The 27,511-nt window shown below is 46.3% G+C and overlaps 1 protein-coding gene across 2 annotated transcripts; it reads right to left on the reverse strand.

Moving 5' to 3' along the window:
* Window positions 1-565: 565 nt before the first annotated feature.
* On the reverse strand, window positions 566-27,511 carry LOC137095404 (transcription initiation factor TFIID subunit 12-like). Of its 2 annotated transcripts, none has more exons than XM_067462034.1 (6): window positions 27,417-27,511; window positions 21,083-21,329; window positions 19,840-19,917; window positions 5,493-5,607; window positions 4,482-4,570; window positions 566-854 (listed from the first exon to the last, which is right to left on the reverse strand). In XM_067462034.1, the coding sequence occupies exons 2-6, from the start codon at window positions 21,245-21,247 to the stop codon at window positions 819-821; spliced, it is 483 nt and encodes a 160-aa protein (XP_067318135.1). In that variant the 5' UTR covers window positions 21,248-21,329; window positions 27,417-27,511; the 3' UTR covers window positions 566-818. The 2 variants fall into 2 exon arrangements, with proteins under 2 accessions (XP_067318135.1, XP_067318136.1); XM_067462035.1 differs by having other exon boundaries at window positions 27,410-27,499.

Below are 27,511 nucleotides of genomic sequence, written 5' to 3' on the forward strand. Positions count from 1 at the left end.
GAGGTTGTGAAATCTTCAGGAGAGAATGCTTCCAGAACGTGGCCGGAAGCCCGGAAGACACAGCAACCCGTACCATATTTGCTTGAGTCTAAGGCTCACCTTTGTGTGTGTGTGTGGGATTGGGGGGGGGGGGGATATTGCATTTCCAAAATTGATGTGCGCATTAGATTTGATGGTGTGTTACAACCATGCACATATACTCAATGACATGAAAAGGCTTGAAGCAGGTCTGGGCCAACTTTGGCCTTCTCTCCAAGTGTTTTGGATTTCAACTCCCACAACTCCTAACAACCTGGAGGAACCTTGAAAACTCTGGAGGCTGGACGGAAACTTCTTAATCAGCTGAGTCCCTTTTGGGGGAGATAAAGTAGGTTATAAATGGAAATCATAATTAATAATAGGAGGGCCTTGTGAATGACTGTTGGAAATTGTGTGAGGCTGGTGAGTTGAGAAATGGAAACAATGGTGAGTTGGGAGTTGGGAAATGAAAGCCATTTCTAATTCTGTTCCCAAAATATTCTGTCCTTTGGACAATCACAACATAAATCACTTTGAAGACAGAAAATAAAGTATGTGTTTCAAGATATATTGTGTTCTTTTGGAGAAATACAGAGGAGAGGGAGAACCAAATGACTCTGGGCAGCTCTCCTTCCAAGCTCAGATACTGCTGCACTCTTAAAGGATAGGCTTCTCTGCAAAGCACGGAGAAACAAAATGGAGGATGTCACAGACACTTGTCAGCTTGAAAGGCAGATTCCTACTCCCCAGCAAAACCATTTTCATTTTAGCCATTTTGGCTTTCCTGTTACTCTCAGGCATTATTTTTTGGTTGTTTTGCGGATCAGTGCCATCCTCTGGAAGAGAGAGAGAGAGAGAGAGAGAGTCAGGAACATGGTCTTTCAGGGAGCAAGCTTTTTCAAGAGAGAAAAACAATATTAATAAGGCCATGATCTGTGCTGAAACAAGGTGCAAGCAGAGTTTAATCCTCTTTCCTATACAGCCCGAAAAAAATATTACTGTTTTTCATAGTCACCATGTAATCCCCCCCCCTTTTTTTTCTGGGCAGCAAAATTGTTATTTTCCTCACATAATAGTCGCAGGGCACTTTGGGGCTGATTTCCCCTTCCTTTCTTCTCCGAAGGCAAGGCAGTTTAAAAACTGTGAAATGGAGGTCTCTGGGACTTGGATATTCCCCACCTCCTTTCTCCAAAGAGATTTTGTACATTGCCTTCCTAAGCAAGGCAATTTGAAAAAGCAAATAAACAGAAACTGAGCTATTGGTTTGAGGCTGGATCATCCCTCCTCCTCCTCCAGTCTCAGAGGCAAGGCAGTTAATTCTTTTAAAAAAAACAGACCAGAGACTCAAAGGCAGATTTTTTAAAATTGCGTAATAGTCGCACTCCCATCCTTTTAATAAAAAGGGAATAAAATGTGTACTTATCATGAAATGAAATACAGTGTGTTACTGACGCAAAACTGCTATGTGCCCTAGGATCTAGGTACAAGTGTTTGTTTCCTTCCAGAACTGGTAGCAACTCTAGGGAAGGGGAATCCATATATGGAGTGGGAAATGGTATGGGGGAAGGGTCTTAGCTTGTTAGCTGAGCATCTGCCCGACCTTTCCTTCAAGGAACACAAAGCAATACACATGACTCCCCTGTATTATCACAAGCCTAGCAAAATGATAAGAGGACTGGCACAAGATTACATGGTAAGTTCTATGTGTGGATCTCATGGTTTAGTTCAATATTCAAACTATGACATTTCACTATTTTTAATTAATTACTGCAATAGTCATTGAAAGTCATTTGAAGAATTTGGATCCCCTGTCTTGGCCTCCAAGACTCACACATGAGTTCTATTTCCTTTCGTTTGGCACAGACAAGTACGTTGTCTCCAGGTCAGTCATACTGTGCGAGTCAGTGACCACGAAGCAGAATCACTTGCTTACCTGTAACTACGGTTCTTTCGATGGCCCTCTCTAAACTTCACACAACCCACCTACCTTCCCACTATGGCTGCCTTTGCTCCATCTATGTTGTCAATTCCTCCTGGGTGTTGCAGTGTATGGTATCTGAGGGAAAGTGCTGGAGTGCCAAAGGGCCACGTTCTAGAGCAGGGCTTCTTAAAATTTTTCACTCGGGATCCCTTTTGGCCCAAGAAATTTTTACATGACCCCATGTATACAGGTATATAAAAGAGGCATAAAAACCCAACATTTACTGATAACAAATCAATTTGCCAGGCTTGCTAAACAAGCTGATTTCCCTTTTTACCAAGTACAGCTTTGTGTCTTCTCCAGAGTCCACTATAAACACTGTGCAACAGATTTGTGCAAATGTCTAAAACGGGTTCAGAAAATTTTTCAGTGCTGCCAGTTGTTTGGGCACCCAACATTGAGCTAAGGAGACCCAATTTGGGGTTGGACCCATAGTTTACGAGAGAATGCTGGAATGGGGCAGAGAGTGAGAGTTCCACTGCTGAATATCTCTCTCTCACAGTCAGGAAGTTCTTCCTCATGTTCCGGTGGAATCTCCTTTCCCTATCCTGAAACTAGTGCACAAACTCTTAGCTCTCTGTTCGGCCTAGGGATTGCTTTTATGATGTTGTGTTGTGATATTGTCATATGTTTTATTTTATATCTGATATTTTGACTTTTTTATAAAATTTTACTCACTGCACTGTGTTTTTTCAGGCTTGTCCTTTTTTTATTGTTTTTTTTCCCATACAGATAACAAAACAATACAATATGAACCTTAGCCATCTAAAAGATAATATCAAAAACTGATTACAATTTTTAGGGATAGGATACAGGTTCCAATTGTGCTTCCCTTTACCGTATATCTTGATTAATTACACCTTTAAACCTCCCCACCCACCCTTACCACCCTCTTCCCACCTCCCTCCCACCCCCATGTGGGTTTACTTAAATCAGCTCATTGATTTAATTGTCTGGAAGGCCTGATTTAAAGTTCTGTATCTATCTTTTCCTTCCTTTTTGTCGATTCAACAAGACCATTTCCTAAACCAATCTTGTCGACTGAATATTCAAATATTTATTTTTCTTTTCATAGATGAAACCATTAATTAAATATTTAGAGAGATAAGACCACCAGGTTTTCAGGTCCCACCTTGTTTTATCTTTCCAACCTCTGGCAATTGTGGCATGTATAGCAGCTATCATAAATTTCAATATAACTGACCATTTGTTGTTTCCCTCCTTTACCTCTATGGTGAGGGACAGAAATTGAGCTTTATTCCAATGTAGTTTTGCTCTATTATTTCCTCTATTACTACTCTAACAGTATTGTAATATTTTTGGATTTCAGAGCAGTCCCACTACATGTGTGAAAAAGTACCAGCCTTCCTGCATTTATGCCAGCAATTGTTAGAAGTGTTTTTCATAATATGAGCCAATTGAGAGGGGGTCCTATACCATTTTGAAATTATTTTCTTTTGTGTTTCTTTGATTCTTAGATGTTTAATTTTTTTAGTTTTATCAATCCAGGAGTTTATTAAGTTTTTATTAAAGTTTATATCCCATTTCCAGGTCTCTACTAAAGTATGTTTTGTATTACAGTATAAGGCTATAATGCCATTTTCTTTTTCTATTTTCCAGCCTATTGTTCTATCCAATGAGGCATCTGATTTTTTTTCTTTTTTATTTCTTGTGCTCTTTGCGACAAGCCTAACCAAGCTATCCAATACTTTGAGCCACATTTGTCCTTTATCTTATCCCATTTTTCAATATTTCAATTGGATTCCAAGAAGTCTTCTACCTTCTTTACTCCACTCTCTCTCAGGGACTTAATTGGATTCCTAAATATTTTATCTATATTTTCCAGGGTTTCTAGCAAAAAGGGATCTGTTGTATTTATTTGTAATTTATTTTGCCATTTCTTCCAAACATGGTTGAGAGGAAGGGGCCATCTGTTAATTTTTTAAGCTCTTTTAAATCAATTTTTTCTCCCATAAATGAGCCCTTTTTCCAATTGTTTAATTCTTTCTCTAATTTCACCCATCCCCCCCCCCCCCCTTCCAGTTACAATTCTATTAATTTAGCCATATGGCATGCCTCATAATACAACTACAGGGATCCCAGGCTTGTCCTTTTGTAAGCCGTCCTAGTCCCTTCAGGGAGATGGAGGCGGGGTATAAAAATAACTTTGTTATTATTATTGCTCCTCAAAATGCTTCACTTATCTCTAGAAGCTTCAAACAGAGAAATCTATATGTTTAAATGTGCCTCAAAGAACTAGAACTACATCAATTGAAATATCTTAATCAAAATAACATTATAGAAAGCCTTCAATTTTATCAACTAGGTGCCTGAACTAATCAAATTGAAAGTGAACCCTGCTCTTTTAAGTGACCTCCTCTATTGTTCCATTGCTAGCACTATCTGAAAGCTTTGGCCTCTAGCTTCAGATTGCACCGCCATCCTTAGGCAGGACTGCCACACTGTAGGAAGAAATCCTTACCTGTTTGTGAGCTTCTGTAGTGCAAGCTTTTTTATAAGGCCTAATTTCTTCAGAGCCAAAACCTGGGATCCACATGTTCCATTGTCGCTCTACAGCAAAGAACAGGAAGTGAAAGACAGTCCGGTGGAGGAGATGACAGACAAGGAATTAAGTAAGGATAAACAAAGGGCCATTTCTAGACTGAGTTATGTAAAAATAAGCCAGGCGCCACTTTATGTGAAGTTTATGAGAAACTGAAAGAGATAATGTTTTGGAAGAAGTATATATTTAATGACTGGTTTGTCGAAGGCTTTCATGGCTGGAATCACTGGGCTGTTGTAGATTTTCTTGGGCCTCACTACCTTTGAGGATGCTTGCCATAGATGCAGGCGAAATATCAGGAGAGAATGCCTCTAGAACATGGCCATATAGCCCAAAAAAACCTACGGCAACCCAATGACTGATTTTCTTCTTTTTTTTCTTTTTTTGCATTTTTCAAATGTATTGGAATTCAGAGTCATAGAACAATAGAGTTGTAAGCGACCACACAGGCCATCCCCTTGCTGTGCAGAAAAAGCACAATCAAAGCACCCCCAACAGATGGCCATCCAACCTGTTTAAAAGCCTCCAAGGAAGAGTTTCTTTCATACTCTGAGGCAGAGAATTCCACTGCTGAACAGTTCATATGATCAAGAAGATGTTCAGGTGAAATCTCCTTTCCTGTCATTTGAAGCCATGGCTCCACTGAGTCCTAGTTTCCAGGGCAGCAGAAAGCAAGCCCTGCTCCCATTTTGTTATGTCAACCTTGCAAATCTCTAAATATGGCTCTCATGTCTCCTTTCAACTTTCTCTTCTGCTGGCTAAACAGACCCAGCTCTTTAAGCTGCTCCACAATGTCTTTCTGTGCAGGACTGGATGGATGGGAATTGTAGGCCGAAAGATCTGAAAGACCAAACTTATAAACCCCACCCAATATAAAGCAGTCTGTAGCAGCCTTTATGATGTGGCCACAATTGATGCACTAATGCTCACCAAGATGGAGCTGGACATCTTTCATTTCCAAAGTGTTGGACTTGCGATGCAGCGCAAGCTGACAGGCAGCCGTCACCACACTTTCAATGAAGTCATCAGCAATCTGCAGCAGCATCTGTCAAGAACAGCAAATTATTGATGTCTTTCAGGTTCACCAATATCAATCGATGGAATGATGTCAGAAGCTTCTTATTCTTCCTAAAATAACCAGCAAAACCAAGAGGGATGTGCACTGCCTGCAATAATCCCATTTTCCTTCCCACAATAATCCTCAGATATTAGCTTTGCAAATTAATCCTGTATTTATTTTCCAGTGGCCAATCACTAACTTCAAGATATATAATGAAAGTAATCATGAGCAATAAGTCAGATGTATTTTGCATTTTAGAGGCCATTTGATGACCTTGAAACACCGACAGATCAAGCTGAAGAAAATTAAGTGATTTTCCACTAAGAAAATGATGTATTAATATGTCAGCTCACAGCGGCTGCTCCCAATGAAAACGCAGGATCATGCTCTGGTATCAAAGAGAAACTTTACTGCTGGAAACATAGACATGCAAAAAGCCGAGATTGCTTGGCGCCAGTTGGTCATTCCTTTTATACATTCCCCCTTATTTAAAAATGTCTTTCCCGCCAAGCACAAAGCCCCGTGTAATTTCCCCGCCAAACCGCTGGCCATTTTCTTTCAGGGTCAGCAGCTGCAAGTGTCTTATCAGTGTCCTACGTCAGAGCCCTGGTTCCCGGTGCCAAAACCAAGGCCCTGGAAACTGGGACCTGACATGATTTCCTCCTCCTCTCCCTGGAAAGGAAAACATCAATCACATCTGTAGTCCTTCTTTGTCCAAAGTCCCTTGATACCTTTTCAGCAGGCTACAGTGGAAAACTGGGTGTACCTTGCCCAAATCCTTGGGCAACCGCAATCTATATGTGACTTCATTGACCCGGTTGGAAACCCTGAAAGGCCCTATATAGCGTGGGGACTTCTTCGAAGGAAAATCTAATTTGAGGTTTTTCGTACTTAGCCAAACTAAGTCTCCCTCCTTCAAATCCTCCCCCTCTCTACGTTTGTGGTCTGCAAACAGCTTATATTTCTTTTGGACCTCCTGTAACACCTTCACCACCCCTTTCCAAGCTGCCCTTATCTTGCCTGGCCATTCTCCATCACTGGAGCCCCCTCCTCCTTCCACTCTGGCAGCCATGGCAAGGGAGCTACTTCCTGGCCGTATATTTTTTTAAAAGGAGACAGTCCTGTAGCTGAGTGTGTAGCCTCGTTGAAAGCCATCTCAGCGAATGGCAACCGCTCCAACCAATCACTTTGTTGATAATTTGAATATGTCCTCAAGAAATGCCCTAACGTTTGTTGTGTACACTCGACCCCTCCATTTGTCATTGGGTGGAAAGTGGAACTCAAATTCCTCTCTGCTCCTAACAACTGCATGAATCTTCCCCAAAACCTGGCAATGAATTGAACTCCCCAATCACTGATCACTTGGTCCGGGCACCCATGTAAACGATACACATGCTTTATATACAGTTCAGCTAGCTTTTCTGCTGAGGGGAGTTTGGGCAGGGCAATAAAATGTGCTTGCTTTGAAAACAGATCTAGGAATGTCCAAATGTAGCAGTGGACTCTGCTGGGGGCAGTTCGCCTACAAAATCCAACACAATGCAACCCCAGGGCCTTGTGGGCTCTACCACTTTTTGCAAGAGCCCCATCGGTTTTCCTGTGGCTACCTTGTTCATGGCGCAAAGATCACATTGGGCAATGTATGACTTTGCCTCCCTTCTCACTCCTGGCCACCAACATTGCCTTCCCAACAATTTCATTGTCTTTGTGATTCCCAAATCCTCGCACCTTTATTGTCATGACATCGTACCATCATCTCTCTCCGCAGCCCCCCCAGTTTCCTATTTACAAATGCCAATCCCTCCTTTTCCTTACTCCCTTCTAGCCAGCCATCCCTTCCGTATGCTTGTTTCAGGTCTTCCTCCCACCCTTCTCTTCCGGCCGCTATTCCCGCGAACTTTTGACTCCGTTCTGCCTGTGCTTGGATTTGTACTGTTAGTGCCTACTGCTGCTCTGAGAAAAGGCTCCCACTTTGCTCTTGGAGGCCCCCCCCCCCCCGGCGTTGGGGCATCTGGGACAATGCATCTGCCAGCACATTATCTTTCCCTTTAAAAAAACCTGAGCTTGAAGTTGAAACGACTGAAGAATTGCGACCATCTGATCTGCTTCGCCGACAACTTGCGGGCGACCTGATGTATTGCAGGTTTTCATGATCAGTCCACACTTCAAAAGGTTTCTAATGCTTTCAGTATAGCCAACGCTTCCTTTTCCCAAATTGGCCAGTTCTTTTTTCTCACTAAATTTCCTTGATAGGAAACTGCACGGCCTCAGGTTCCACTCTAAGTCCTGTTGTAGCAGAACCGCCCCATATGCATAGTCTGAAGCATCGCAGTGCACCACAAATTGTTCATGTCTGGGTGGGCTAGCACAGGTTCCTCTGTGAACCTCTTCTTCAGATTTTCAAAGGTCTCTTGGCATTCTATTGTTAAAGCTAGCTTTGCTCCCGGGTACTTTACCTTGGCTGTCTCCCCCCTCTCCTTGGTCTTCAATAGCTCTGTGTGGGGCAGTGTGAGTTGGGCAAAGTCTTTTATGAACATCCTGTAAAAGTTCACAAATCCCAGAAAGGATTGCAGCTGCCTGTGCGTCCTTGGAGGTTCCCATCCCCTCACGTCTTCCACCTTTGCGGGGTCCATTGCAATGCCCTTCTGCAAAATACTGTACCCCCAAAAATTTATTTGTTCCTTGTTGAATTCACATTTGGAAATTTTGTGTACAGCTCTGCCTCTCTCAGTCTCTGGAGGACCTCCCTCACTAACTCCACATGCTCAGTTTTATTTTTACTAAAAATGAGAATGTCATCAAGAAACATGTAAACTCCTCTGTAGAGCAGTGGATGTAGTACCTCGTTGATCAGCTGCATGAATGCACCCCCCCCCCCCCGCTTAATACTAATGGAAGGACTCAGAAATTGAACAGTCCTAGGGGACATGAGAATGCTTTCTTCCACCTATCCTCAGGTTTTATTCTAATTTTATGATAGGCTTCAATCAACTCCAGTTATGTGAATATCCTCCCTTCCGACAGCTGAGGGAGTAGGTCTTTCATTAGCAGTAAGGGGTACTTGTTTGCGGTACTAATTGCATTCAGCCCTCCATAGTCCACACACTGCTTTAGAGACCCATCCTTCTTGCATCTGAATAGCACTGGGGCTCCCAAAGGGCAATCCGATGGCTCTATAAAGCCCCGGGCTAAGTTTTTGTCTATATACCTCCTCAACTCCTCCTTCTCCTGTGCTGACATGGGTACAGCTTGGCTTTAGGGAGTTCTGTGTTTTTTATTAACTCGATGTCTACTTCTACTCTTCTTTTGGAGGGAAATTTGTCTGTCTCCTTCTCATCGAACACATCAACAAAGTCGTGATACTCCGGGGGGAGACTTCGAGCTAACTCTGCCAATTTGCCTTGGTCCTCCTCCCCTCTATTGCCCCACTCCTTTGTGGGCTCTTGGTACTTCTCTCTTTGTGGTTCCTGGAAATGCATGCTCCTTTCCCTCCAATCAACTCAGGGGTTCATTTGTCTAAACCATGGCATCCCTAGGATGACATTATATGTCAGGCATGGGGAACCTTCGGCCCTCCAGGTGTGGTGGACTTCAACTCCCACAATTCCTTGAGGCTCGGCATTCGCCCCAAAGGCTTACCTTGGCCCAAGGAATTGTGGGAGTTGAAGTCCACCACACCTGGAGGGCCGAAGGTTCCTGACCCCTGTTATATGTGGTCATTTGTGATAGACTGCTGCTGCTGCTACCACAGGGTCCTGAATCCTTCCATCCAGCTTGGCTGTTCCCTGGACTACTTGTGAGTAGGAGAAGCCCCAGGCCTTTTCCAACTGAGTGTGACTCAGCAATCCTCCAAGGAGGGAGTGACTATAAAGCTGTGTTGCACTTGCCTTGGCCTAGTCTCAGACTGCTGCTGCTGCTACCACAGGGGTCCTGAATCCTTCCATCCAGCTTGGCTGTTCCCTGGACTACTTGTGAGTAGGAGAAGCCCCAGGCCCTTTCCAACTGGGTGTGACTCAGCAATCCTCCAAGGAGGGAGTGACTATAAAGCTGTGTTGCACTTGCCTTGGCCTAGTCTCAGACTGCTGCTGCTGCTACCACAGGGGTCATGAATCCTTCCATCCAGCTTGGCTGTTCCCTGGACTACTTGTGAGTAGGACTTCTGGTAAGATGGCGGAGATCTAACAGCTGGGTTGCAGAGCGGTCCGGTTAGATTATCTAATCTGACCTCAATCCCCCTCATCCAAACTCCTCCAACCTCCAACCGCCACCACCAACTCCCAGGGATTCAAAAGAACCCTTTGGGGGAGCTCTTTGGTGAGCTTCCATCTGGGTTAAGAGGAGCCAAAGGAAGAGGGAGGACAGGGAGGTAGAACACCGAGGCCTTTCCATATACGGCCTAACAAGAGCGTTCCCCCCCCAGTTGGACTGCGGCTGCCAGACCACCCAACCCCTCGATCGAGCTTCGACCCGGGAGGTGAGTGGCCCCCGACCACCCCCACGCCGTCGGGAGAAGCAGGGCCTCTGCCGCTGCCGCGGACGCCATTGCACAAGAGGGCCTACAGAGGAGCCTACCGAGACGCCGTCCTGGCCGCGCCGCTCGGCGTTTGCTGCGCTCCGCCCTGCTCCGTTTTGCCACCGACGCACCGTTCCTCCGCTGCTCCGGGTGTTTGCCATCTTGGCGGTCCGGCTGCCCAGCAGTTTTACGGCCGCGGGGGTCGGCTCTCGTCCCCTCGTTGCGCCTGGACCACCAGAGAGAGGTGGATCGCGTCTGGTGTCATCACGACCGCCGCTGTTGCTGGGGGGCCTGGCGCGCTGCTGCTCCTCGGCCTCCACAACCTGGGCCTTGCCAGGCGAGCTGCTGCGCTCGCCGAGAGTGCTGCTTTAGCTGGGCCCTGCCGCCTGGGCCTTTGCCATCTGGGCCTTCATCGGGCGGGCCGCTGAAGACCTTTTCTGTGTTGACCTTTTTCTGTGTTGACCGATTTTGTGCTGCCCGTTTGTGCAATTAAGCGGTGTGTAGACCAACTTGTGCTGACCAACCGCCGTGTGGACCATCTCCAGAAAGACTGAGAGTTCCATTCGCTATTTTACATCAGCCGTCCATAGACTACATCTTGAATCACAACAATCTCACAAACTGATATTGCTTGTCAACTCCCTAACGTTGTGTTTACATATTGCTCAATGTTTACATATTGCTTAATGTAGCACTTTATCGTTCCTTGCCTAATTTGCTGCTAATTGGTACTAAGAACTCAGTATAGCACTTTAAGGCGCCTACCTCTTCTGCTGCTAAATTGAACTGGCACTACCCACCCTCTCCCTATCCCTCCATGCCGCACTTTAGATAGCACTTAGAGCCAGATTCGGGTACCTTGTTGCACTTTAAGATCTTGCACTTTAGGAATCACCCCAGTGGCATGTAGCTGTGACGCTATTGTGTTTGCACTTTAAGACTCTTGCACTTTACGAACTACCAACTGTCGCAGCTGTGACGCTTACTGCACTTTGTTACTATCAGTCTTACTGAAGTGTACTACTACTATCACCCATGTGGTTCCCTATTCCCCTATTTATATTGTCCTTGATATTAGTGACTTGTGGAAAGGGCAAGGGACGAAGCGAGCTGGAGGCCGTGGGTAACAATGAGGTGGGGAGGGGGGAGAAAGGGAATGAAGGAAGTTGGAAAGAAAAAACTCCAACAATCCAAACAACCATTAATGAAACAGAAATTAAGACCTTGGATTTAGACTGCGGCATGGAGGAGGGGAGGTGTTCCACTAGCCGAGGGGCCCCCATAGAGGTCGTGGTGGGGAGGGGGAGATGCGGGAAAAGGAGACCACAAATTCGGCCTAATTCGGATCGCTTATCTACATTAATAATTCCAAACCGATCTCCTATGGTAAATTGGTGTAACCAGGATGGCGGGCCCTCCGGATTGAAGGTGGTGCTGTTGAACGCCAGATCTGTCAACGGTAAAACGACCTTTATCCAGGATTTAATCCTGGATGAGCGGGCAGATCTGGCGTGCATCACGGAGACCTGGTTGGATGAAGCTGGAGGCGTGAATCTAACCCAGCTTTGTCCCCCAGGCTTCTCCGTGCAGCACCAACCAAGATCCGGAGGGCGGGGAGGCGGGGTCGCAGTGGTCTATAGAGATTCCATTCATCTGACCAGGAGTCCCATCCCGCAGTCAACAAATTTTGAATGCGTCCACCTGAGGGTGGGTGACCGGGACAGAATAGGGATTCTGTTAGTGTACCGTCCACCTCGCTGCACTACAGCCTCCCTACCTGAGCTAGCGAGGGTAGTCTCGAGCCTGGCGTTGGAGTCTCAACGGCTTCTTGTGCTGGGAGACTTCAATATCCATGCCGAGGCGACCCTCACAGGAGCGGCTCAGAACTTCATGTCTGCCATGGCAACCATGGGGCTGTCCCAACAAATATCTGGCCCCACCCACTGTGCTGGACATACATTGGACTTGGTTTTCTGCCAGGGATGGGAGCAAGGTGGCGGTATGGAGGAGTTGACCATCTCTCCGTTGCCATGGACCGACCACTTCCTGGTCAGATTTATTATTTATTTATTATTTATTTATTTATACGCTTGTATACCGTTAATATCTCAGCCTAAGTCGGCGACTCATTGCGGTTTACAACATTTAAAAAACAGTATTCAATTTAAAAGCATAAAACAACATATACAGTACAAATTATTGGGCCACCAATAAAAATCCTACGCATCTCGTAACTGAAATCGCAATCCAAGATTCTTCATCCATGATTACCAATCCTTAGTCATCAAAATTCGTTGCAACGGATTAACCGAATGCTTGTTTAAACATCCAGGTCTTCAATCTCTTCCGAAACATCATCAGCGAAGAAGCTGATCATACCTCTATGGGGAGGGTGTTCCAAAGCCGAGGGGCCACCACAGAAAAGGCCCTGTCTCTCGTTCCCGCCAGCCGCACTTGTGAAGCCGGCGGGATAGAGAGCAGGGACTCCCCAGATGATCTTAGGGTCCTGGTGGGCTGATAGGCTGAGATACGTTCGGATAGATAAGTTGGGCCTGAACCGTTTAGGGCTTTAAAGGCCAACGCCAGCACTTTGAATTGAGCCCGGTAGCAGATCGGCAGCCAGTGGAGCTGGTGCAGCAGAGGAGTTGTATGCTCCCTGCGCCCCGCTCCAGTTAGTATCATGGCTGCCGCCCGTTGGCCTAATTGGAGCTTCCGGGCTGTCTTCAAAGGCAACCCCACGTAGAGAGCGTTGCAGTAGTCAAGACGGGATGTAACCAGAGCGTGGACTACCGTGGCCAAGTCAGACTTCCCAAGGTACGGTCGCAGTTGGCGCACAAGTTTTAACTGCGAATGCTCCCCTGGTCACCGCCGAAACCTGGGGTTCCAGGCTCAGCGATGAGTCCAGGATCACACCCAAACTGCGAACCTGCGTCTTCAGGGGGAGTGCGACCCCGTCCAACACAGGCTGTAACCCTATACCCTGTTCGGCCTTGCGACTAACCAGGAGTACCTCTGTCTTGTCTGGATTCAATTTCAATTTGTTCGCCCCCATCCAGACTGTCACAGCGGACAAGCACTGGTTCAGGACCTCGACAGCCTCCTTAGTAGCAGGTGGGAAGGGGTGACAGAGTTGGACATCATCTGCGTACAGATGACATCGCATTCCGAAACTCCGGATGATCTCGCCCAGCGGCTTCATGTAGATGTTAAACAACATGGGAGACAGTATTGAACCCTGATTTAGGCTCACTGAGCCCCCCAACCTCTGCAAAGGTGGAGGACCCATTCAGTTGGTCCGCCCCAGGAGGCTTATGGATCCGAATGGATTCCTGACGGCTCTTGGGGATTTTCCCGCCACCTCGGTAGGTGACCCTGTCGAGGCCTTGGTCGCTCTCTGGAATGGAGAGATGGCCAGGGCAATTGACACGATCGCTCCGGAACGTCCCCTCTCAAGTAGCCGAGCTAAACCAGCTCCTTGGTTTACTGAGGAGCTGGCAGTGATGAAGCGAAGGAAGAGGGAACCAGAGAGCGTGTGGCGTTTGGATCCGAGCGAGTCAAATCGAACACGGTTTGTGCCGCGCATATGCCGCGGCAATAAAAGCCGCAAAGAAAACTTTCTTTGCGGCCACTATTGCATTTGCAAGGAACCGTCCGACGGAGTTGTTCCGGATTGTCAGAGGTCTTTTAACTCCCGCCATCTCAGGCGGGAGCCCTGACAATTCGGCCACACGCTGCGAAGCATTTGCTCGGTTCTTTGCAGACAAAGTCGCTTTGATCCGTTCTGGTCTGGACACCATGTTAAATGCAGTCTCTGAGGATGTGACACGAGCACCTGCTTGTCCTATTTTGATGGATTCTTTTCAATTTGTGAAGCCCGAGGATGTGGACAAGATACTTGGAGGAATGAGGCCCACTACGTCCATCCTAGACCCCTGCCCATCCTGGCTTCTGAAGGAGGCCAGAGGGGGATTGGCTGAGTGGGTAACGGTGGTGGTTAACGCCTCCCTTCGGGAAGGCGAAATTCCAGCGAGCTTAAAACAAGCTATTATAAAACCACTGTTGAAAAAACCATCACTGGACCCCACTAAATTTGACAACTTTCGGCCTGTTTCCAATCTCCCCTTTTTGGGCAAAGTCATGGAAAGCATGGTGGCCTCACAACTCCAGGTATTCTTGAGAGACACGGATTATCTGGATTCGGCACAGTCTGGTTTCAGACCGGGACATGGTACTGAGACGGTCTTGGTCGCCTTAGTGGATGATCTGCGCCGGGAGCTAGACAGGGGGAGTGTGTCCCTGTTGGTGCTCCTGGACCTCTCAGTGGCCTTCGATACCGTCGACCATGGTATCCTTCTGGGGCGTCTTGCGGAAATGGGCCCCGGGGGCACTGTTCTGCAGTGGCTCCGGTCATTTCTGGAGGGCCGCACCCAGAAGGTGTTACTGGGGGACACCTGTTCAACGCCACAGCCTTTGACTTGTGGGGTTCCACAGGGCTCTATACTGTCCCCCATGCTGTTTAATATCTACATGAAGCCGCTGGGTGAGATCATCCGGAGTTTCGGGGTGCGGTGTCATCTGTACGCAGATGATGTCCAACTCTGTCACTCCTTCCCACCTGCTACTAAGGAGGCTGTCGAGGTCCTGAACCGGTGCCTGGCCGCTGTAATGATCTGGATGAGGGCGAACAAATTGAAATTAAATCCAGACAAGACAGAGGTACTCCTGGTCAGTCGCAAGGCCGAACAGGGTATAGGGTTACAGCCTGTGCTGGATGGAGTCGCACTCCCCTTGAAGGCGCAGGTTCGCAGCTTGGGTGTGATCCTGGATTCATCGTTGAGCCTGGACCCCCAGGTTTCAGCGGTGACCAGGGGAGCATCGCACAGCTCAGGCTCGTGCGCCAGCTGTGCCCGTACCTTGGGAAGTCTGACTTGGCCACGGTAGTCCACGCTCTGGTCACATCCCGCCTTGACTACTGCAATGCTCTCTACGTGGGGCTGCCCTTGAAGACGGCCCGGAAGCTCCAGCTAGTCCAGCGCGCGGCAGCCATGTTACTAACAGGAGCAGGACGCAGGGAGCACACAACGCCCTTGTTGTCCCAGCTCCACTGGCTGCCGATCTGCTACCGGGCCCAATTCAAGGTGCTGGTGTTGGCCTACAAAGCCCTAAACGGTTCCGGCCCAAAATACCTATCTGACCGCATCTCGGCCTATGAGCCCACGAGGACCTTGAGATCGTCTGGGGAGGCCCTTCTCTTAATCCCGCCTGCCTCACAGGCATGCCTGGCGGGGACGAGGGATAGGGCCTTCTCGGTGGTGGCCCCCCGGCTGTGGAACACCCTCCCTGTAGACATCAGACAGGCGCCCTCCCTTATGACATTCCGCAAGAGCCTAAAGACGTGGTTGTTTGAGAAGGCGTTTGACTAAGTGCTACAACAAATTGGCAATGATGAGTGGAACGGAATATGGATAACGAGATTGGATTGTGATTCTATGATGAGACGTCGCGAATGATTTAGTGTAATGGTATTATTAATAGTGATGTTATTGTTGTTTATGATATTGCTTTAATTGTAAATTGTCTTTTTATATGTTGTACACCGCCGTGAGTCGCCCTAGGGCTGAGAACAGCGGTCAACAAATGCAGTAAATAAATAATATTACAAACATCACTCCTCCACAACTTGCATTTCACATTCTCAATCCCATACCTCACTAGGGATCTTGATGCCACTGACCCATCCAGCTGGGAAAAAGCTATTGGGGATTCTAGGGTCACTTTATCACTCTCCAGTTCCTTGGCTAGCTCCGGTGTGATATTTCCAGAGCACCCGCAATCTACAAATGTTCTACAACTAACCCACTTATCTCTCCCCCCCCCCCCCCTCCAGCTTAATAGGAAACACAGGTGTGAAGTCTCGGCCTAGTTTTTACTCCCCTCTGTTTGCTCCCTGGAGTTGGACTGTTCCATTCTGCTAAGTTTTAGAGTAGAAGCTTAGGCTCCCCCTATAGGCCGAGCCATTTGGTTCAGCCCATTCTGGCTCATAGCTTGGTGGAAGGACCTTTTATTCTTTTCTTTTTGACCTAGTTTGTAGTAGTTAGCCAGAAAGTGTCTGGTCTGGCTTAGCAGTCTGAACAGGCTATCCTTAGCACATATTTGCCTCATTGAATAGCTATATTTGCCATATAGATTAGAATATATTTGCTATGTAGATTACATAGTACATATACATGCCCCAGAGTTCATAGATAGTACATGCCATAGTTTATAGTTATACATGCCTTAGAGTCTATAGATTATAGTATATGTTATAAAGAATAGTTGTATTTACCTCATAGAATATAGTTGTTGTTACCTCAGAGTTATACCTTATACCTGTTCCTTATTTTCTAACTCTGTATCAAAATCAAACTGCACCTTTGTATAACTTGTTTTGATTCACCTTGATTATTTAGTAAACTTAATTGGTGAATTTTAGTCTTGTCTCTAGAGTTTTATTTTGGGGGAATTAAAGTACATATAGGGCATACCGATGGTCACTGGGAAAATAGCCAGACACATATAGTTTTCCCTTAATCTTCCCGGTTGTGCCATCATAACAAGCATTCCCTGGTCGTGACTCACCAACCCCCCTAAAGAGCCCCTGACTGGTTCTTCTTCTTCCGCCCGCTTCCCTGCAGCGGACTTTGCTTTGGGCTGAGGGGTTCCTCCCTCTTTTCTCTGCCAGCATTCCGCCACTTTATGGCTTGGGCGCCCACAAACAAAGCATCCCCTCCTCTTCTCTTTGGCATCTCCCTTCGGCTCTCCTCCTCTCCCAGCTGGTCCTTTCTCTGGCCTCCTGCTTTCCTCCTTTTGGCAGGAGTGCTGCGGCACTGTCCTCCGATGCTGTCGTACTTAGGCTAGCATTGTTTCTATGCGTCCTGCTAGCTGGATCCATCCCTGCAGTGTCTCTGGGTTGTTGCAATGCAGTGCCGAGAGGATTTCTCTTCTCAATCCCTCCTTGAAAAACTCCAATTTGATCACCTCAGACCATTCAGGGACCCTTTCCACCAGGCACTGGAATTCTTCTGCATACTCCAACACCAACCTCTGGCCTTGGCAGATGGTTTTCAGTTTATCCCTGACCCTGACTCGTTCGAGTGGGTCTCGAAAGAGTGCTTCCTGGGCAGCTTGGAAACACCTCACCGACCCCAGACATGGGTCATGCCTCACGTTTAGCTGGATGTACCAGCTTGCTGCTCCCCTCCTCAGGACCGCTCCGATGGCCAGGGCCTGGACGGCTTCCGTTCTAAAAGTAGGTGCATTGTCCTCCATATAGCCCTTCACCGTGGTCAGGAAGAAGTCCAATTCCTCGGCCTCCCCTCTGAATTCGATCCTCAATTTTTCCCTTCTCGACTGATGGGACTGGCGGCAGCGCCTCTCGGTGTCCCATGTTCGGTGGCCCTCCCTGGAGTCTTGGGTGCTTGGGTCAATCCTCGTTGCCCCATGCCACGCCTGGCTCCAGCCAGGGGCACTAGGGGTGTTGTCTGGAGGGTGAGCGCAGCTCCCTGCAGTTTCTCCCCCTCTTCGTCGCTGTCCTCTCCCCGCATCCAGCTTGCCTGGGTTTTGACGGGCTCCTGGCTCCCTTCTTGCTCCTTTCCACTTTGCTGCTGGGAAGTCTGCCGGCTCCTGGCTGCTTCTCTCACTCGTGCTCCACGGCAACCCCGCTTGGGGCTGCTCACTCTCTTCCACTTCCACCAAAGGGGCTAATCGTTCCATCACTCTCGACATCATTGCCAAGGTGGTTTCCATTGCCAGTACCTTTCCTTCAAAGAACTCCAGCCTTTGGGGTGATGGGAAGCTGAGCTCGCTGCATCCCTCGATACTATCCCTTTGTCTTGGAGGGCACCTCTGAGTCACACCGTTCGGCTGGGCATACGCCATGGAAGAAGCCAGGGCTACAGCATGGTCAAGTTCTGCTCCTGCTCCCTAGAGGGGGATTTCCCTCCCTCCGCTTCGAAGACATCTTCCTTTTCCTCTTGCAGGTCTTCCTCCTGCATAATTATACCTAACTGTAGCCGCGGGATAGTGCTGGGAATCTCGGCTTAGATGTCAGCTCACAGCGATTGCTCCCAATGAAAACGCAGGGCCACGCTCTAGTATCAAAGAGAAACTTTACTGCTGGAAATACAGACATGCAAAAAGCCGAGATTGCTTGGCGCCAGTTGGTCACTCCTTTTATACACTCCCCCTTATTGGAAAATATATTTCCCGCCAAGCACAAAGCTCCACGTAATTTCCCCGCCAAACCACTGGCCGTTTCCTTTCAGGGTCAGCAGCTGCAAATGTCTTATCAGTGTCCTACTTCAGAGCTGTGGTTCCCGGCAGCAAAACCAAGGTCCTGGAAACTGGGACCTGGCACTAATATACTGTATTTACTCAAATCTAACACCTTTTTTGGCTAAATCACCTTGTCAAAATGACGACAAGCATTCAGTTAACGTAATATGGCACTTTAAGTGTTGAACGAAAGCAATAGGGGAAGTATCTGGAGCTCCTCTTTGAGGGACTTCATCTGTAATATACATAGCTCAACACTATGTCATCCTGGGATTTGTAGTTTGGTGATGGAACCACACTATTTGGCTCAGAAGACTCAAAGCCTTGTAAAACTTCAGCTCCATGGCACTTAATCACGGCAGTTAAAGTTGATTCATTTACAGCACAGATGCACCTCAAGGTTTTCTTTTCCATTGCTGAAAGCTTTGGTGTTTCAACACAATTGTTTTTAAAGAAGAAATTTTAAGCGACTGTAATGGCCATATTACAAAGGACGCATCTTTTGCCACCACACATGACTTCGCTAATACTTTTATTTGTATTGTCAAAGGCTTTCATGGCCAGAAACACTGGGTTGTTGTTTTTTCAGGCTATATGGCCATGTTCTAGAGGCCTTTTCTCCTGATGTTTTGCCTGCATTTATGCAGAGCATCCTCAGAGGTAGTGAGGTCTATTGGAACTAGGAAAATGGGTTTGTATATCTGTGGAATGACCAGGTTGGGGCAAAGAACTCTTGTCTGTTGGAGCTAGGTGTAAATGTTTCAACTGACCACCTTGATTAGCATTTGATGGCCTGGCAGTGCCTGGGACAATCTTTTGTTGAGAGGTGATTAGATGTGCCTGATTGTTTCCTCTCTGTTGTTTCGCTTTTGTAACTTTAGGTTTTTTAAATACTGGTAGCTAGATTTTGTTCATTTTCATGGTTTCCTCCTTTCTGTTGAAATTGCCCACCTATTTGAGGATTTCAATGGCTTCTCTGTGTAGTCTGACATGGTGGTTGTTAGAGTGGTCCAGCATTTCCATGTTCTCAAATAATATGCTGGTCATTCCACAGATATATAAACCCATTTTCCTAGTTCCAATAGACCTCACTACCTCTGAGGATGCTTGCCATAGATGCAGGCAAAACATCAGGAGAAAATGCCTACAGAACATGGACATATAACTTGAAAAAACCTACAGCAACCCACTTTTATTTGTTTCAAGATTTTGGAAATTGAGGTGTGCATTAGATTTACTGGTGCATTAGACTCGAGTAAATATGGTAACCACAAATTAGTAGCACTGACAAAGGAAAATCATGGTGGTCTAATATTACTTGAGGAGTTGAGAGGTCCAACATCCTCAAGATTACGTACTTGTGGAACACCAATTTCCCAAATACCTACCTCCTCTACATCTTCATCTAACTGCTCATTTGGATCCACCTCTCTGACAAGATCCTGCAGCTTCTTCTTTGATAAAATCTGGGAGCAGCAGAAGTGTGTTGGAAAAAAGAATACATATATTAGCACAAATGTAGCAGTCATACTATTCTACATTCCCTTTTCTCCATAAAATCTAGATCTATAAGTTATGGAGCCCCTGGTGGCACAGTGGGTTAAACCACTGAGCTGCTGAACTTGCTAACAGAAAGGTTGCAGGTTTGAATCCAGGGAGCGGTGTGAGCTCCTGCTGTTAGCCCCAGCTTCTGCCAATCTAGCAGTTCGAAAACATGTGAATGCAAGGAGATAAATAGGTACCACTCTGGCATGAAGGTAATGGTGCTCCATGCAGTCATGCCAGCCACATGAACTTGGAGGTGTCTATGGACAACGGCGGCTCTTCAGCTTAGAAATGGAAACGAGCACCAACCCCCAGAATTGGACATGACTGGACTTAATGTCAGGGGAAACCTTTACCGACATTTTGTAAGTAACACATGCTTCCAACAAATTGCATGCTATATTACCCAGCAGTTCTGTTACAAATTTAAATTCTACAGACTTTCATACACATTAAAAAGAAGAAATACACCAGCTTCAACTGTAATTGAAGTAAAAAAAACCCCCGTAATATTTATAGTTTGTTTTCATTTCAGCACTGAATGTTTGCCGTATTTATATTGTGCTTCGCCCTGGGTCCTCTTCTGGGTGAAAAGGGTGTATAAATGTTTTCAATAATAAAATAAATAAATATATTTGAAATTTCTTGTGTTAGTATATTCTTTTCTGCAAAGCAGCAGTACATATAAATAAAAAGGCAGCAATGTAACATCACTGTACAATGAAACAATTGGCAAAGTCCCACTAAACAGCATTTACATCTATTTTTATGATGATGCTGCCAGTCCTGGAAGAATGCTACTTTGAGGCAGCTTTAAGCAAGCTAACTGATGTCCTCACAGTGACAATTCAGAAAGGATCAATTTCACTGTAATTAAAATTAATCAAATGTCTCTAATAAGTAAGAAAAGCTTTTTGTTTGCAATAATAATAAGCTCTCTTCTGAAACAACGATATGGCTATGATGAGTTTTACAGAGCAAAATACCGGGGAAAAGTTTCCTTGCAAGTCTCAGGCTCACTCAAAAACCACCCATCAATACTGTTTTTCAAGCTTCATGGGCTTTTCAAGGATACTGCACAATCACCTGGTTGCTTTCAGGGCTGAGGTGTCCCCCACTACTAGGGGTTCCTGGCATCTTGGCCACTGTGGTGTTGTTTGCCATGGAACTATGGGGAGGCGTACTGGCTGGTTCTGGTTTGATAGAGAAGTTGGACAAATTGATCAGGGTAGACGGTCCACACTGGTTCATAATCTGCTGAGCTTTAGCCTTCAGGTCATAGCTTGTCAAGATCTTGCTTCTTTTTGGGATTATGTGGGCCTAAACCAATCAGCTGGAGGAAGAAACAAAGTCTTAAGTTAAGCATAGCAGGGAACACGTTCATGTTTAAAATACAAGGTTGAAAATTGCTCTCCTCTAAACTTCAAGGAACTCTCCTATCCTCCAAGAATTCTCCAAGATGGTTGATGAGGACTCTGAGATTACATTTATTTATTTATTTACCTTATTTATACTCACCTTTCTCTACCCAAGAGGGACTCAAGGCAGCTTATAAGTGGCACCTACACAGTGCCTCAAAACATACAATATTAATTGAAAAATAAATGGGATTAAAATTACTAACATATTAAACATAATTAAAATACATTCAATGTTAATAACATGCTGTCCTGGGATCAGAGTCCAAGGCCATTCCATCATCAACTGCACATATTCCATATTAAAATTACTGCACTGCACTATTTTTCAAAAGTCTGCTCCCAGAGCCAGGTTTTTACTCTCCTTCTGAAAGCTAGGAGGTAGTGGGCTGATCTAATATTGCTAGGGAGTGAGTTCCACAACCGAAGGGGCCACCACTGAGAAGGCCCTGTCTCTCGTCACTCCAGCCATGCTTACGAGGAAGGTGGGACCAAGAGCAGGGCCTCCCCAAATGATCTTAGTCTGTGAGCTGGCATAACAAGGGGGTTGTGTGTTCACTGAATGCTGCTTTATTTAGACAGAAGTATAAAATAAAAGGTAACACTGTCAGATGAATCCATAAATGATTGGAAAACCATGACCATGCTCAAAGAGTAGCCATCAATAGATGCACTCAAAATTGGAGGGAAGACCTAAGTCAGTGGTTCTCAGCCTGTCCCCCCCCCCCCCCCCCATCTGTGTTTTGGCCTACAACTCCCAGAAATCCCAGCCAGTTTACCAGCTGTTAGGATTTCTGGGAGTTGAAGGCAAAAGTATCTGAAGACCTACAGGTTGAGAACCACTGTCCTAAGTGAAATGCCACAGGATTCTTTTGGGATAATTGTGGGTCATAAACTGAAAATAACCCAGCAATGGGATTCTGCACAAAGGAGGACAAGACACTTTGAGGGATACCAATAAACATAATAATAATCTTCTTAATTTAATCATGTGGGAAATGTGTGTGATATGCTGTATTATGTTTATTTTAGTCTTGTGTTATTTTTAGCCATTTTATATAGTCTTGTAAGTTCACATGGAGGTTGTTTTATTTATTGACTCTGCTTTGATCTATGGCAGTGTTTCTCAACCTTTGTAATGTCGCGACCCCTTAATACAGTTCCTCATGTTGTGGTGCTCTATGAGCTGTGCCGAGATAAGAAATGTGACGTGCTGTGTGTCCAAGAAACACACAGGGATGAAAGACAGAAATGACCCAAAGTTCCAGGAATGGTCTTAATAGTGGAAAGACCACATGCGCAGTATGGAAGCGCCGTCTTTGTCAAACCTGGCCTCCAAGTCAGCAGTGCCCACAACACTGAAGAAAACAATATCGAGGTTATAACAGTAGAGCTCAAGAACATCACCATCACCTCTGTGTACAAGCCCCCAAATGAAGAGTTCTGCTTCTCCTCCCCCGAGAACTTTTACAGGCACCAAAGGGCGGTAGTAATTGGTGACTTCAACAGCCATAGCCACGTATGGGGCTATGCCCAAGAGGACAGAAATGGAGAGGCTGTCCTCTCCTGGTCTGAATTGCACAAACTATCTCTCATCCATGATAGCAAGCTCCCACCATCCTACAACAGCGGGAGATGGCACCGAGGTTATAACCCAGACCTCTTATTTGTGAGCGACAGCATCGTACAGCAATGCACCAAATCAGTGGGACCACCAATCCCAAACACACAGCACCGACCAATAATATGCCAACTGTTCCCAACAATAAGGCCTCAAGAAGTTCGATTTAAACAAAGATACAACTTCAGAAAGGCAGATTGGACTAAATTCTCAGACATGTTAGATGACATGATCTCATCAGTCGCGCCAATCCCTGAGGAATACGAGCATTTTATTGAAATAGTGAAAACCTGCTCACGGGCCTCCATACCGAGAGGCTGCAGAACCAACTACCTTCAGGGCATTACTCCTGAAACAGCTGTCTTGTTGGAAAACTATTACAGGCTCCACAACGAAGACCCATTTAGTGAGCAAACCCTTCAGGCAGCGCAGAGCATTGTGTCCTCCATCTCTGAAGCCAAGAAAGAACAGTGGATCAAACTGATCACAGAGGTCGACATGGGCAGGAGCAGCCAGAAGGCGTGGAGGCTGCTAAGACGGTTGAGCAATGACCCCTCACAAACTAATACCCATGCCAACATAATGGCAGATCAGATAGCACACCAACTCTTGAAGAATGGGAAACCCAACTTTGCCACCAAAGTAGGAAAGAAACCAATAGCCAGACAACAAGAGATTGAGAATAACAACCTTCATGAACCCTTTACATCCACTGAATTGGACATGGCATTCAACAAATGTAAGAATGGCAAAGCAGCTGGCTTGGATGATCTACGGATGGAACAAATCAAGAACTTTGGTCCCAAAGTAAGGCACTGGCTGCTGGAGCTGATGAACAACTGCACTGCATCCTGTCAGATCCCCAAAATCTGGAGGAAAGCAAGAGTCATCGCCATCTTGAAGCCAGGCAAAGACCGTAATGACCCAAAAAGCTACAGACCAATCTCCCTGTTGTGCCACCTCTACAAAGTTCTGGAGAGACTTATTTTGCATAGAATTATGGAAAAACTAGACCCATGTCTGATCCCACAGCAAGCTGGCTTCAGGAAAGGCAAAAGCTGCACATCGCAAGTGTTGAACCTCACTCAGCACATAGAAGATGGTTTTGAGAGGCAGCAGATCACAGGAGCTGTCTTCATAGACCTGTCAGCAGCCTATGATACTGTGAACCACCGCCTCCTCCTGAGGAAAATGTATAATATCACAAAGGACTACCACCTGACCCGCCTCATAGGAAACCTGCTACAAAACAGGAGCTTCTTTGTTGAGTTCCAGGGTCAGAGAAGCAGATGGCGGAAACAGAAGAACGGCCTGCCTCAGGGGAGCGTGCTTGCCCCATCCACGTTCAACATCTACACAAATGACCAGCCACTGCCAGAAGGGACAGAGTTTCATCTATGCTGATGATCGTGCCATTACTGCTCAAGCAGGGAGCTTTGAGATGGTTGAACAGAAGCTCTCTGAAGCTCTAGGTGCTCTTACTGCCTATTACAGGGAAAACCAACTGATCCCCAACCCATCTAAAACACAGACATGTGCCTTTCATCTCAAGAACAGAGAAGCATCCCGAGCTCTGAAGATCACCTGGGAAGGAATCCCACTGGAGCATTGCAGCGCACCCAAATACCTGGGAGTCACTCTGGACCGTGCTCTTACCTACAAGAAGCACTGCCTGAACACCAAGCAAAAAGTGGGTGCTAGAAACAATATCATACGAAAGCTGACTGGCACAACCTGGGGATCACAACCAGATACAGTGAAGACATCTGCCCTTGCGCTGTGCTACTCTGCTGCTGAGTATGCATGCCCAGTGTGGAACACATCTCACCACACTAAAGCAGTGGATGTGGCTCTTAATGAGACATGCCGCATTATCACAGGGTGCCTGCGCCCTACACCACTGGAAAAATTACACTGTCTAGCCGGTATTGCACCACCTGACATCCGCCGGGAAGTAGCAGCCAATAGTGAAAGGACCAAGGCAGAGACATCTCCAGCCCATCCCCTGTTTGGGTATCAGCCAGCACGTCAACGACTTAAATCTAGAAATAGTTTTCTAAGATCTACAGAGACACTCACTGGAACACCTCAGCAAGCGAGAGTCCAAAAGTGGCAGGCCCAAACCCAGTACCTCAACCAATGGCTGATACCCAATGAGAGACTCCTCCCTGGGCACACAGAGGACTGGGCGATCTGGAAGGCACTGAACAGACCGCGCTCTGGCACCACAAGATGCAGAGCCAACCTTCAGAAATGGGGCTACAAAGTGGAATCCTCGACATGCGAGTGTGGAGAGGAGCAAACCACTGACCACCTGCTGCAATGCACCCTGAGCCCTGCCACATGCACAACGGAGGACCTTCTTGTAGCAACACCAGAGGCACTCCAAGTGGCCAGATACTGGTCAAATGACATTTAATCAACTCTCATACTCACAAATTTTGTAATCTGCTTGTTTGCTTTGCTCTGTTAGAAATGTAATATAATTGGACTGGTTGTTCTGACACGACAAATAAATAATGTTGTGGTGACCCCAAATATAAAGTTATTTTCGTTGCTATTTCATAACTGTAATTTTGCTACTATTATGAATCAGAATCTAAACATTTGATAGGCAGGATATGTTTTCATTCACCAGACCAAGTCTGCCATAAATACTCAATAGGCTCAAATCTGAATAATGGGGGGGGGGGGGGGCATTTTGGTTTTGTCATTTGGCAATTGTAATTGCTAGGATTTATAGTTCACCTACAATCAAAGAGAATTCTGAACTCCACAAACAGAACTCCCATGTCCAACAGAAAATACCAGAAGGGTTTGGTGGACATTGAACTTGAGTTCAATGGATGTAGTTCACCTACATCCAGAGAACACTGTGGACTCAAAAAATGATAGATCTGGACCAAACTTGGCACGAATACTCTATATGCCCAAATGTGAACAGTGGTGTTGGAAATAGGCCTTGACATTTGGGAGGTGTAGTTGCTGGGATTTATAGTTCACCTACTATCAAAGAGCCTTCTGAACTCCACCAAAACCAAAATTAGCACACGTAGCTCCCACGACCAACAGAAAACATTGGGAGGGTTTTGTGGGCATTGACCTTTAGGAGTTGTTGGACTCAAACAATGATAGATCTGGACTAAACTGCTCTCAGCTGTGATTATTCCTGTCTGCTTCATTGCCCCAGTGACTGATTGCCCAGATGCCCTCTTGCCAGTTTGTGAATCTCCATGGTGGTGTGCGGAGGCTGATTCTTTCGGAGGCTTATCGACATCTACCATCGCTGCTGGGATCCCTATAGGCACTCTACACCTACCTCCGTATTCAGAACTGTCCTCCATAATAATAATAATAATAATAATACTTTATTTGCACCCCGCTACCATCTCTCCAAGGGACTCGGAGCGGCTTACATGAGGCCAAGCCCACAGTACATTAATAAATTAAAACAATAACAAAACAATCAAAGCAATACAATTAATATAAATCACATAACAAAAAAAATAAACAATAAATCAACAGTAACACACAAGCATTTAAAACCAATGGCTGGGACAAATGTAATAGATTAAAATTAAAAATAATGCTGGACATGGACAAGGTAGGATATAACTGGGTAGGATTTTTAAGGAGAGATGAAGGAACACAGAAATGCGGTAATGCAGGTAGGTGGGTCCCGGACCGTTCAGGGCTTTGTAGGTAAGAACCTGCACCTTGAATTGGGACCGGAAAATGAACAGCAGCCAGTGGAACTCCTTAAACAGGAGGGTTGACCGTTGCAGCTCCCTCAACACCCTCCACCTTTGATGACAAGTAGGAAGACTGTTCTATGGACCTGGGCTACTTTGGGAGGGTGCTTTCACCTTGCACTTATTTTTATATACTACCAATCTAATAACTTATACAAATAACTTGTAAGCCACTCTGGGGTGAGAAGGGCGGCATATAAATGTCATAAATAAATAAACTTGGCACGCACACTAAATATGCCCAAATGTGAACACTGGTGGAGTTTGGGGAAAATAGACCTTGCCATTTGGGAGTTGTCATTGCTGGGATTTATAGTTCACATACAATCACAGAGCATTCTGAACCCCAGCAACGATAGAATTGTGCCAAACTTCCGACCACAGAACCCCCATGACCAAAATAAAATACTGTATTTTCTGGTGTTCTTTGGCGACTCCTCTGACACCCCCTCGCAACCCCCCTCCCAGGGGTCTCGACCCTCAGGTTCAGAAACGCTGCTCTCTGGTTTGTCTGTTTTGGCACTGAATGTTTGTCATGTTGCCACGTTATTGGCAACCACCCTGATTCCCCTCGGGGTAAATAGTAATCCTTCGGGTTCGCCAAGGAAGGCTTTCCACTCACCACTCACCCGGCCATGACTCCGCTTTCGTCCTCCGGCACTTTCTATCCTCAGCCTTTTCTTCGCGGGCAAACACTTCCGGGGTTGCAACGGCGCCGCCCGGA

Source organism: Anolis sagrei, chromosome Y, assembly GCF_037176765.1.
Source record: "Anolis sagrei isolate rAnoSag1 chromosome Y, rAnoSag1.mat, whole genome shotgun sequence".
In the NCBI taxonomy this organism is placed as follows: Eukaryota; Metazoa; Chordata; class Lepidosauria; order Squamata; family Dactyloidae; genus Anolis; species Anolis sagrei.